The sequence below is a fragment of the Brachycentrus maculatus genome, unplaced genomic scaffold (assembly GCF_059751285.1).
Source record: "Brachycentrus maculatus isolate JH-2025_06_01 unplaced genomic scaffold, ASM5975128v1 h1tg000064l, whole genome shotgun sequence".
In the NCBI taxonomy this organism is placed as follows: Eukaryota; Metazoa; Arthropoda; class Insecta; order Trichoptera; family Brachycentridae; genus Brachycentrus; species Brachycentrus maculatus.
This window is the reverse complement of record NW_028280818.1, coordinates 906,710-920,105: the sequence shown is the minus strand read 5'-3', so window position 1 is coordinate 920,105 and position 13,396 is coordinate 906,710. Positions and strand designations below refer to the sequence as shown.

The following is a 13,396-nucleotide window of genomic DNA, read 5'->3' as shown; positions in this document are numbered from 1 at the left end:
TTTTGATTTATGACGTTCTTGAAAGGAGTGAGCGATATGTTTGGTTATAAGCAAACATAGGGTTTTGTTGGATTTATTAGGCGTATAAATCAATGTATTAAAAATAAATATCAAGCTACTTATTGAACTTTTTACTGTGCAACAGATCTTTTTAGGTCAAACCTGAAATTTTTCTTCATTTCAAAAATATTAAGAATATTTAAAAAAACAATTAAACAATACCTTTTTTTCAAAATGCAAAAACAACACTTTGTAGCGGGAAAATATTAAGTTAAAAATATGCCGCTTTTCCTGGGATATAGTACATTTGCCGGGCATTCCGAAAACATGCACAACTGAAAATTGACGATTTTTCATCTATGACGTTATTGAAAGGAGTGAGCGATTTGTAATAATTAATAATATAATTTATCGGTATCTTGAAATTTCTAGAAACAGGATGTAAAGGATGTCAAGGAAGAGGGTGACTCAAAAGTTTGGTATACAGACACCGTGGACGCTATTCCTTTACCAGTCGGTGAAAAGGAACTCAAATATGCTGGATTAACAGGTAAAATAAATATATGTATATATATATATATATATATATATATATATATATATATATATATATATATATATATATATATATATATATATATATATATATAAATATATAATATATATATATATATATATATATATATATATATATATATATATATATATATATATATATATATATATATATATATATATATATATGTATATATATGTATATGTATATATACAATTATTCTTAGGTTTGGCTTTCTTTTTCCTAATTCCATGTATTTGGTTTTTCCAATGTTAAGTTTATATACACATTTATATTGATTTATTTATATATTCTTCTTCCTGACTCCATACCAACTTATACTTATCATTTGTGCCAATCAAATCAGAGTCAATTACACAAGTGACATTTTAAATATCTTGCAATGATGTGTTTTATTTTTCCTCTTTTCAGATAAGTCAGACGTGTTTAAGAAGGGAGTTTTATACAAAGGCATCTATTGGCCATCCCTTACCAACAGTTTTCATGTAAGCAATTTTATTTTTCTTAATAATTTATTATTTAATAATATAATTAATAATTATTGAGTAATATTTGTCCGCCTCAGTAGTGTAATAGTCAGCACGCTCGGCTACCGTTCTGGAGGTCCCGGGTTCGATTCCCAAGGGGGGTAAAATAAATATATGTGATTTTTTCACTGTTATATTTATTCAATATTACCCTGGACTGGTACCTGAAGTGGAGGGCTGATCACCTTTCCTTCATACGTAAACGATCAAGATAACACTGCGTTTATATGACGCAGTGCCCTATGCACCATTGGGGTGCGGATAAGGGTTTTATTATTATTATATATCCTTTTTTTAATGATTTATTTTTTAATAATATAATCAATAATTATTGTGTAATATTTCATATTATTTTTTGACATCTCGTCAAAGATGAAGAAGAATATGGAAGTCTGCATTCACAGGGCTGACGACGGTCATAGGCTGGTTCTAGTGATCACTTTACACACGTGTAACATTAACCAATTCTACCCATTATTGACAACCACACTACTCAAATTCTTGAAAGTTCTATATACATATATATATGAACCAATTTAAAAACATTGCTCTTGAATCATCTATGACGGTCGTCAGCCCCGTAAATGCCCAGACTTCCGTATTCTTCTTCATCTTTGATGGGATGCCAAAAATAATATGAAAATAACTCCTGTAATTGAGATAATCCAGATTTTGTGAACCAATATTTGGACACACTCAAAATGTTGTGAGTAATTTTTATTTTATTTTTTATTTTTTATTTTATTTTATTTGGGATTTTTACAGCCAAAACAATATATTATACGACATTAATTAACAAAACTATGGCCAATTAAAAAAATCCTCCGATAATGCTATTCTTATGAAAGTTATGTTGGTCGGGGTGTGTGTGTGTGTGTGTGTGTGTGTGTGTGTGTGTGTGTGTGTGTGTGTGTGTGTGTGTGTGTGTGTGTGTGTGTGTGTGTGTGTGTGTGTGTGTGTGTGTGTGTAGTACCTATTCCATGTCAACATAAATCATCCAACAAACGGGGATTATAAACAGTTGGCTTGTTGAACAAACGGCAACGATCAATCATTCACCTAATTTCCTGATTATGTCATTTTTTATGGAATTAGTGCTTTTCCCAAATATATCTACGTCATTAATTCTTGAGCAGATACCTTTTCGCTGTCCAATTAGAATCAAAAGACATTGTCATACCTTTTATAATCCAGCACCATCAAAGAACTATATAAAAAAAATCCTTTATTTATCGAAGTTGTGGGAAATTTAACGAATGTTGCACCCACCTTGATATGTTCTACTCCAATCTTTCAAAATTTAAAGCTAAATTGATCGAAATCTTATTAACCTAAAAAAGTAATTCTATTCCCTGTCCTTTCCTTTTCTTCTTTTACTTTCACTGCCATCTCCTTTTCTCTTTATCCCATCCTTGTCTCATGTCTCTTCCTTTATATAGACCTCTCTTATGTATAGTTGTGAAGAACTATAATTGGTTCTCATGATTTTATTTTTTGTATTCTGTTTGTATCATATATTGTAACTGTTGTTCTTACTTCCAATAAAATAAAATTTAAAAAAATAAAATAAAAAATAAAAAAATTAAACATTTTATTATATAATAATTAGTAATATTTCTGGGCATTTACGGGGCTGACGACCGTCATCGGCTGGTTTAAGTGATCACTTTACACACGTATAACATTCACCAATTCTACCCATTATTGACAACCACACTACTCAAATTCTTGGAAGTTCTATATATATATGAACCAATTTAGAAACCTTGTTCTTGAATCACTAGAACTTCACTAGAGACTGGTGAGATGTAACGAAGCTTTTTATTAAGCAGAAACTCTTATATTAGTATGTGAGGTCAATATGAAAATAACTCCTGTAATTGGAGATAATCCAGATTTTGTGAACAAGTATTTGGACACACTCAAAATGTTGTAAGGTAATATTTCATTTTGTTGCAGGATTCTCATTTAGAGCTGTCCTACCTGAAGTATTCGCACAGACAGCGGCAGAAATCCCTCATCATTGTCAACTTAGTAGACATTCTCTTAAAGGTAAGATCCGAAACGTACATCAGCTTATTTTTTTACTCGTTTGATTAAAAAGCGCCTCGTCATTATTTAATTTATCCTTAGTCCAAACTTTAAAAAATCACCCGTAAACTGAGGGCTTTTAAAAATACTTTGTGGTGCCTCAAAAATGTGCACAAGGTTCATGTGACATTGATAATTTCAAAATACTCGTACAATGTAAAAATAAAAGGTAAGAACATGTTTAAAAAATAAAAGAAATAACGGTATCATAAAAAAAGAGTTTAGCCCCAGTTTTTGATAAATAGCAACTTTATTTTCCATAAACCAGGTAACATTTGAAGTAATTGAATTTTTTCTTAAAACAGTTTTTATTTAAAAAAATAGTTTTTCTTCTAAATAAATAAATGGTTTTGAAAAGATAATAGCTATTAAAGAATATTATTGAATATGGAAAAGTTAGGAGTTTTAAAAAAAATATATATTTTTTAAAAAAAAAACAAGATAAATTCAATTTATATTCGAAAACAAGTCACATCCTACTCTCAGCGTAACTGGACGCGTGAGTTATATTATTTGGAGTAAGACCTTAAATTAAAGATACATAATCGCAAACATATATACGTTCTTTCATACATATGTGTATTTATATATATATATATATATATATAGTCCGCCTCCGTAGTGTAATGGTCAGCACGCTCGGTTACCGATCTGGAGGTCCCGGGTTCGATTCCCAAGGGGGGTAAAATAAATTTAAGTGATTTTTTCACTGTAATATTTATTCAGTATTATTGGACTGGACTGGTACCTGAAGCGGAGGGCTGTTCACCTTTCCTTCATGTGTAAACGATCAAGATAACACTACGTTTATATGACGCAGTACCCTATGCATCTCCGGGGTGCGGATAAGGGTTTTATTATTATTATTATTATTATTATATATATATATATATATATATATATATATATATATATATATATATATATATATATATATATACAGTATATATGTATATATATATGTGTGTGTGTGTGTGTGTAAACATACAGTTTGCTTTAAATAGAACAGTAGTGAATTTAAAATTGAATTAAGCGTGATGGATACAGCCGTAATACAAGTTTCAAGGATTTGTAGGTCTGAAAACTTTGTTAGAAAGCCTAACGAGTAATACTAATTATCCCACATGACAGAGATAACCAACCTTTGCGCCTGCATTGCTCCTGTTCTCTTATACGGCTGTGAAACATATCGCTCACTCCTTTCAAGAACGTCATAAATCAAAAATCGACAATTTTCAGTTGTGCCTTCAGAATGTTTTCATAATGCCCAGAAAATGTACTATATCCCGGCAAAAGATGCATATTTTCAACTTAATATTTACCCGCTACAGGGCAAAAAGTGTTGTTTTTCCATTTTGAAGAAAAGGTATTATTGAATAATTTTTTTAAATATACAAAATATTTTTTTAATGGAGTAAAAACCTTTTGAAGAAAAGGTAGTGTATTATTTTTTTTTAAATATACTAAATATTTTTCAAATGGAGAAAAAACTTCAGGTTTTACCTAATACGATCTGTTGCACAGTAAAAAGTTTAATAAGTGGCTTGATATTTATTTTTAATACATTGTATTATATTTTTAAACTTTAAAAACGATTTCCTGAAAAATCAAGTTTTTTTTATTTATGACGTTCTTGAAAGGAGTGAGCGATATCACCTTACAAGGGCCTAGATGTTTTGGATCCCTGTTTTCCTCACATATAGGCACTTGAAACTTCATTTTGAAACAAGGTTAATACCTTTGTTTATCTATGACTACTATTACTATAACATGCCCTAGTGGAATATTTAAATATGTTCATAATTTACCTTAAATCTGTAACTTATCTGTTTTCGCAGTTACCTCGCTAATTTAATCACCGACTTGCTAACTCCAACGCTGAGATACTGCGTGAAAGTTAACGATTTAACTTCGTGTGTATAAAACAAATATTCATAAAGGCCCAATATACGATAAATTGCAAATAAATTTTCTTTTAACCCCCGTATCATTTGGGGCTTATTGAATTATTTGCTTAAAATAAGCCGTTTAAAAAATAATACCTTTTTTGTATTTAATAAATAAATTTTTCTTCGAAATAAATAAATGGTTTTCAAAAGAGAAAGTTTTGGAATAGTTATGCGTTTAAAAAAATAGATTTTTTTTAGTACCTTTATATTCTTTAATAAAGGTCAAATTAAATGTATATACATATATATATATATATATATATATATATATATATATATATATATATATATATATATATATATATATATATATATATATATCCATATATATATATATATATATATATATATATATATATATATTCATATATATGTATATATATATATATATATATATATATATATATATATATATATATATATATATATATATATATATATATATATATATATATATATATATATATCGTATTGACGCAGTGTTATCTTAATGGAGATCACTCCTGCGCTTCAGGGACCAGTCCAGGATAATATTAAATAAAGTTAGAGTGAATCACTAATATTTATTTTCACCCCCCCCCCCTAGGAATCGAACCCGGGACCTCCAGTACGATAGCTAAACACGCTAACCATCACACCACTGAGGCGGACATACCCAGACTTTTTATATTCTTCTTCATCTATGTTGAGATGTTAATAATGTAAAAATAACTAAGCTGAGATAATTCAATTTACAACATTTTGAGTGGGTCCAAATACTTGTTCACAAAATCTGGATTATCTCCAATTACCGGAGTTATTTTAATATTATTTTTTGACATCTCATCAAAGATGAAAAAAAATATGGAAGTCTGGGCATTTACGGGGCTGACGACCGTCATAGGCTGGTTTACGTGATCACTTTACACGGTGTAACATTCACCAATTCTACCCATTATTGTCTAATAAGTAGTGTGGTTGTCAATCATGGGTAGAATTTGTGAATGTTACACGTGTGTAAAGTGATCACTTAAACCAGCCAATGACGGTCGTCAGCCCCGTAAATGCCCAGACTTCCATATTTGAACCCATCACTGTCTAATAAGTAGTGTGGTTGTCAATCATGGGTAGAATTGGTGAATGTTACACGTGTGTAAAGCGATCACTTAAACCAGCCTATGACGGTCGTCAGCCCCGTAAATGCCCAGACTTCCATATCCATATTCATCTTTGATGAGATGTCAAAAAATAATATGAGATAATCCAGATTTGTGAACAAGCATTTGGCCGCACTCAAAATGTGAGTGTAATTTTTGTCACAATTCCTTACAAAGATTCCGATCACTTATACAATTTGACCGCACAGAGGTCGAATGTTTGCGCGATGACTTCCACCCTTTGCGTGTGTAATGTAACCCCTGGCATACTACCCTGTTCAGTATGTGTTCGTATGTTGACACACACACACACACATATGCGGGTACATACATACTCATATCATAAAGTAGGGCCGGTTTTTCAACTGATACCTAATATAGTAAACAAATTAAGATTTTTTTTATATTGATCTCTTCTTCTTCGTGTTCCAGGCACTACTTATGGTCTTAAATGAAAATTGTAAAATAGTTTATATTCTACATTTTTTCTCTCTTTTTTGTGTGTATATTAAAATAGGTTAAAATGGTTGAAAATAATTAAAAATGTATGTAAAAAGAACTCCACCGACAAGACACACAAGGGTGGCTTGGTGGGTCTCTGCAATTTTTTTTTAAATATGTTTAAAATTGTTTTTTTAAATAAATGAAAAAATAAATAAATAAAAATCTATGTATGTAAAGGAAGCTAGGTGTATATGTTAGGACAGACAAGTGTGGCGTTCCATACCCTCTGCCTACCCTTACAGAGAAATGGTGCAGTGAGAAAGCAAGAAGACTCTTGTTAAAGATGTAGAAGAATCTTGCTTCGGAAAACTCCTTCAGACACACGGAACAGATCAATATCCAATGAGATATTGTTCAACATAGCGGTAGCTCTTCCTACAGGCATAACCATCGGCAGGTTGGTCCTGTGTATAGGAATGTGAAACAATCTATGCCGACGCTGTCTTAGGTAACTATCGGGAACAAACAGACCAATGCTCCTGATAATTTCAGAATTATCAGCCATACCGCGCTACAATCGATAAAAATGCGTTAAAAATGTTCCGACTGATTTTTATTTATTTCAAAACATATTACATACGTAAATCATATAAACATATAATATTTCCGATAAGTAATTTCTTTTTCTCATTTTGGGACATGGGATTAAGGTTAACAAGACTGTAACACAAATAATAAACAAATGTAACACAAATAATAATGTAACAAAAAAGATTTTTTTTAATAACCAAAACTAATACATGGCAAAATATAAAAACAATAAACAGGTTTAATAAATAGGCACAAGAAGCGTATTTAAAAGAAATAAATGAGAAAACATAAGGAAGAAGCATATTTAAAATAAACAAATCGTAGTCGTGCAGGAGAATGTGACCAACTGACAAAACGTAAAATGTTCAGGAGGGCCATTTAAGTCACTTTTGCTTGGCAAGAAAATAAACATCAATGCAGTTAGTCATTTTTAACAAGTCAATATATTATACTTCCAAGTTTAAAATCCTTTGTGATTTTTTCAGGGCAATATTAAGCTAGTAAGATATCAAATGGTCAATGATCACGTTTTTGTAAACAAATGCACTTGGTCACTTTCTCCTGTATGACTACGAAATTAGAAAATATAAAAAATGAGAAAATATAAAAAATGAGAAAGTATAATTAATGAGAAAATATAAAAAACATAATGATGAATCTCCAACATGCGGCTGTAGCACCACATACCAACCATTGTCTAGTTTCCGTTTCCATATAACAGTATGGTCCAGACTAAACCAGTGGTTGAATAACCGTTCCTCTGTATCTCGTGTCCAGAGCTAGCCATTTCACCCATTAAGGAAAGTAACTTTTTCTCATAATAACAGCTGAGGTAGCTATTTCCTTTTATGTGTATTCTCTGGGAACAGCACGAAGACCTTACTTTGTAAGTTTTTTTAATAGAAAAATAAACCTACTTAGCTCACTCGATTCAGCTATAGATGCCGCCGAGATCTCACATATCGCTCACTCCTTTAAACAACGCCATGTTTAAAAAATTGTCAATTTTCAGTTGTGCATGTTTTCGAAATGCCCAGAAAATGTACTATATCCCAGCAAAAGCGGAATATTTTTAACTTAATATTTACCCGCTACTGAGCAGAAAGTGTTGTTTATGCATTTTGAAGAAAAGGTACTATTTAATTATTTTTTTAAATGTACTAAATAAAGGTTTTTCAAATGGAGAAAAAACATTCAGGTTTTACCTAAAAAGATCTGTTTCACAGTAAAAAGTTCAATAAGTGGCCTGATATTTGAAAGACGACACAAACACAGCACACAACACCCTAATGACGCAAAACCGAATTTAGTAACACGAAGCCCTAACCACAACACAGAAAGACAGCAAGAGAGAAAGACAGCACAAAACACCTTAATGACGCAAAACCAAAGTTAGTAACACGACTCCCTAAACCACGAAGAGTAGATTGGTGTGGCACTCTATTATCTCTGCCTACTATTAGTTAGTTAGGTGAAATAATCGAAAATCAACCCATTCACAAAGCCACGATACAGAAAGACAACACAAAGACAGCTAGAGAGAAAGACAGCACAAACACCCTAATGACGCAGAACCGAAGTTAGTAACACCCACGGCACAGAAAGACAACACAAAGACAGCAAGAGAGAAAGCCAGTACAAACACCCTTATGACGCAAAACCGAAGTTAGTACCACGAATCTCTAACCATGACACAGAAAGACAACACAAAGACAGCACAAACACCCTAATGACGCAGAACCCTTGTCCCTGTCGCAGTGCGCGCTGGCAACTCTGTGGGCAGCTCGCTACAACGGCAACGTGCCTGCCGATGGAGCAGCCTGGACAGCTTGTGGAGCTGCCGCCAACCTGGCGCTCTGCTCCCTGTCCTGCTGGAGGTGCTTCGCCAACAACTACCTGCACTGGGCGGCCGTGTGCACCTGGCTGCTCCTCAACTCACAAGGTCAGTTTGATGAAATTATCGATAGATGGTGCTGATGTGATGATTCCAACATTTTGAGTGTGTCCAAGTACTTGAGTACACGTTAACCATATTCAGTATATAAAAAAGCATTGATGACTTTGTGGTATGGTAATCTCGATAGATGGTGCTGATGTGATGATTCCAACATTTTGAGTGTGTCCAAATACTCGTCACTTTGTGCACTTTGAGTGTGTCCAAGCACTCGTCAACCATATTTGGTATGTAAAACAGCATTGATGACTTTGTGGTATGGTAATATAACGACCATTTCGCAGTTAGTAGTGACATTTTGTGAGAATGAGTCCACTTGAGAGAGTGACATTTTCCAATTGCTAGAGTCGCCATTGATCTTTACGCACATGAAGGCAAGGTCACTCCAGTCCAGGGTAATATTATATAATGATTAGATATAATATATATATATATATATATATATATATATATATATATATATATATATATATATATATATATATATATATATATATATATATATATATATATATATATATATATATATATATATATATATATATATATATATATATATATATATATATATATATATATACAATATATACACGAGTATATACTTGAAAGCGGCCAGGTTAGTAGCCGAAATAATCGGCGGGTATGCATGAGGAGATGCATGAACGTGGAAGAGGCGAAGAATGTTTGCAAAGACAGAGTGGTGTGGCATTCTATTCTCTCTGCCTACCCCTGTGGAGAAGCGGCGTGATAGTTAGTTAATTTCATATCAAGTAGATTTCATATTTTGGTATCATCCAACTTTGTTTGTATTCCTCGCCAGGTTTCGTCGGAGACGGGCTGGGCTTCACGAAACGCGAGTACCTGGTGTGGTACGTGCTATTCATAGTGTTCGTCCCCTACGCCATGCTGCCCCTCCCCCTGCGCTGGTGCCTCCTGGCCGGGACGGTGTCGGCTTTGAGCCACCTCATCGTCTTCGCAGTCACGATGTTTAACTCTGAAGCTGTAAGTATTCCAACATAAAAGTCATCGTCTTCCAGTCACTCGGGAGAAATTGTGGAAGTCTTCACCAAAAAGTTACATTTCCACAAAAAACACAAAAAAATCACAAAACAATCACAAAAAAAATCACAAAAAATGCTAAAAATGCAAATCATTAAATACGTTCTTTTTTTAAATCGGGCGTGACTAGACATATCACCTCTCCGGTGATCTCCGGTGGAATGAATTCTGTGTTACCGAATATCCTCTTACTATAACACAGCGTTGATGCGATACAGTGCCCTATGCACCTTTGGGTATGGATAAGAGTTATTAAAAAATTAGCATTCTCATATTATTTTTTGACATCTCATCAAAGATGAAGAAGAATATGGAAGCCTGGGTAGAATTGGTGAACGTTACACGTGTGTAAAGTGATCACTTAAACCAGCCTATGACGGTCGTCAGCCCCGTAAATGCCCAGGCTTCCATATTCTTCTTCATCTTTGATGAGATGTCAAAAAATAATATGAAAGTAACTCCTGTAATTGGAGATAATCCAGATTTTGTGAACAAGTATTTGGACACACTCAAAATGTTGTAAGCATTCTCATGTCGACTGTTTGATATTTTTAGAGGTCCTCACCAAAAAGTAGCATTTCCAATATTGCAAAAAAAAAACATTTAAATGCAAATCTGTTGTGTTTACTGTATTCTATCGAAATCAAAGTTGCGACAAAACGTGACCAATCCTGTGTTAAACCAATGTGAAATCATTAAATCGCACCAAAAATTTCAAAAAAAATCCTTTATAACATTTTGAGTGTGTCCAAATACAAAATCTGGGTTATCTCCAATTACAGGAGTTATTTTCATATTATTTTTTTTGACATCTCATCAAAGATGAAGAAGAATATGGAAGTCTGGGCATTTACGGGGCTGACGACCGTCATAGGCTGGTTTAAGTGATCACTTTACACACGTGTAACATTCACCAATTCTACCCATTATTGACAACCACACTACTCAAATTCTTGGAAGTTCTATGTATATGAACCAATTTAGGAACCTTGTTCTTGAATCACTAGAACTTCACTAGAGACATCTATTAGTGAGATGTAAAGAAGCTTTTTATTAAGCAGAAACTCTTATATTAGTATGTGAGAACCGAATCCTGGATTATAATCACACACATGAGAAACGCCAGAAAATACCATTTTCATTTTTATTATTAAGCTTAATTAATGGTCAGCACGCTCGGCTACCGTTCTGGAGGTCCCGGGTTCGATTCCCAAGGGGGGTAAAATAAATAAATAAATAAATATAATTAATTTTTTTACTCTAATATTTATTCAATATTACCCTGGACTGGTACCTGAAGCGGAGGGCTGATAACCTTTCCTTCATGTGTAAACGATCAAGATAACACTGCGTTTATATGACGCAGTGCCCTATGCACCATTGGGGTGCGGATAAGGGTTTTATTATTTATTATTTTAGTCATATTCTAGTTTTTTTTTTAAATTGGGGCACGTATGAACACGACTTATCTTATGTTACTCAAATAAAAGTAATTTCTTCACAAAATAAAACAGTTTTTAACCACTTTTTTATTGGTACATTTTTTCTCAAACCTGTTTCGACAAGAACCTTGTCATCATCAGGGTTAAACATGTACTGGTGATGATGACAAGGTTCTTGTTGAAACCGGTTGGAGAAAAAATGTACTTATAAAAAAGCGGTGAAAATATTGTTTTACTTCATAAAACTTATAAAATATGCCACAAATTATCTGCGAAAGTATTTAAGTAAAAAACGTAATTGCTTAAAATAAAAATCATAATGGCCAACTTTCCTCAAAGTTGTTTTATAATAATCATTTTAGTCAACCCTTTTCCGCTGAAATTTTAGAATCGTGCGGAAATTAACCTTTTAAAATATACACGGAAATGGAAAAATGACTACGTCTTCAATATGTGTCTCATAATGAAATTCCAAGATGGCGCGATGAATGTACATAGAATCGGAAATCGAAAAAACATTGCATTATATTTGACTTACGTACCTTTAAACAAGTAAAGGTACTTACTGTAAAACTGAACTAACTAACTAGCAGAGAGAATGGAACGCCACACCACTCTGTCTTTGCAAACATTCTTCGCCTCTTCCACGTCCATGCATCTCCTCATACATACCAGCCGATTGTTTCGACTCCTAACCCGACCGCTTTCAAGTATTTGGCATACCTGGTCGTGCCATGTTTTTCTCGGTCTTCCTCTGCTCCTTTTTCCAACTACATTCGCCTCATTTTTTTTACCGTTCTTTCCTCACTCATTCGTTCTACGTGCCCAAACCATCTCAACACACCTTTCTTAATTTTATCGAAAATGCTTGTCTCAGCTTTGCATTCCTTCCTTATTTCACTATTCGAACTTTTTTCGAATTAAAAACCGCAAACTATTAAATATACTGTAAGACTGTAAATTATTAAATGTACCTACTGTAAAAACTGTAAACTAGTAAAGGTACTGTAAAATAGTAAAAAAAACATATAAACCTACTTTAAAACTATAAACAAGTAAAGGTACCGTAAAGTGGGTATACTTTGCACCATGGGTGATACTTTGCACCACCTTCTGTAAAGAAATTGTAGAGCTGGTCATCTCTGATACATGTCATTTTTCATTCTACTTTCTATTGTTTCTGATAGATGGCACTTCAATCTACTTTTTAGTTTACGGAAGTAAGAGTCGGTCGCTATTGCTTCAATGCGTTTTTCCTGTCCGAACGTAAAGAAAGTTTTCTGTCTGAAAATTGTGTCCGAAAAAATCCAGTGGAATCAGTATACTGAAACTAGTTACAACAAGTGAGTGGTCTCTAAATCATAGGTAGATAAGCCCTGCTTTTCTCAAATACTGTATTTTTTAGTTACGTTGTCAAGTTTATGTAAAAATAATATTTTTTTAAGAACTGACTTGTATTGACCACATTTGGGGTAACATTGCACCAAGTGCAAAGTATCCACAAAAGGCCATAGTTAATTAATTTGATGAAAAGTCTTAAAACGGATAATACAACTTGACATGTTTGCTAAATATCTATTGGTTTTGTGCACTTACTTAATTCCTGATGGTATATTTTTTTCAAAA

General features: G+C 32.9%; 1 protein-coding gene across 1 annotated transcript in view; it reads left to right on the top strand.

Moving 5' to 3' along the window:
• LOC148311477 (adenylyl cyclase 78C-like) overlaps positions 1–13,396 on the top strand; it is a 112,004-nt gene that overhangs the window by 72,908 nt on the left and 25,700 nt on the right. Inside the window, exons 6-10 of the mRNA XM_088256613.1 lie at positions 433–550; positions 989–1,062; positions 3,064–3,156; positions 9,074–9,257; positions 10,090–10,271. Coding sequence (XP_088112739.1) covers positions 433–550; positions 989–1,062; positions 3,064–3,156; positions 9,074–9,257; positions 10,090–10,271 — 651 coding nt within the window. The remainder of the gene's footprint in view (positions 1–432; positions 551–988; positions 1,063–3,063; positions 3,157–9,073; positions 9,258–10,089; positions 10,272–13,396) is intronic.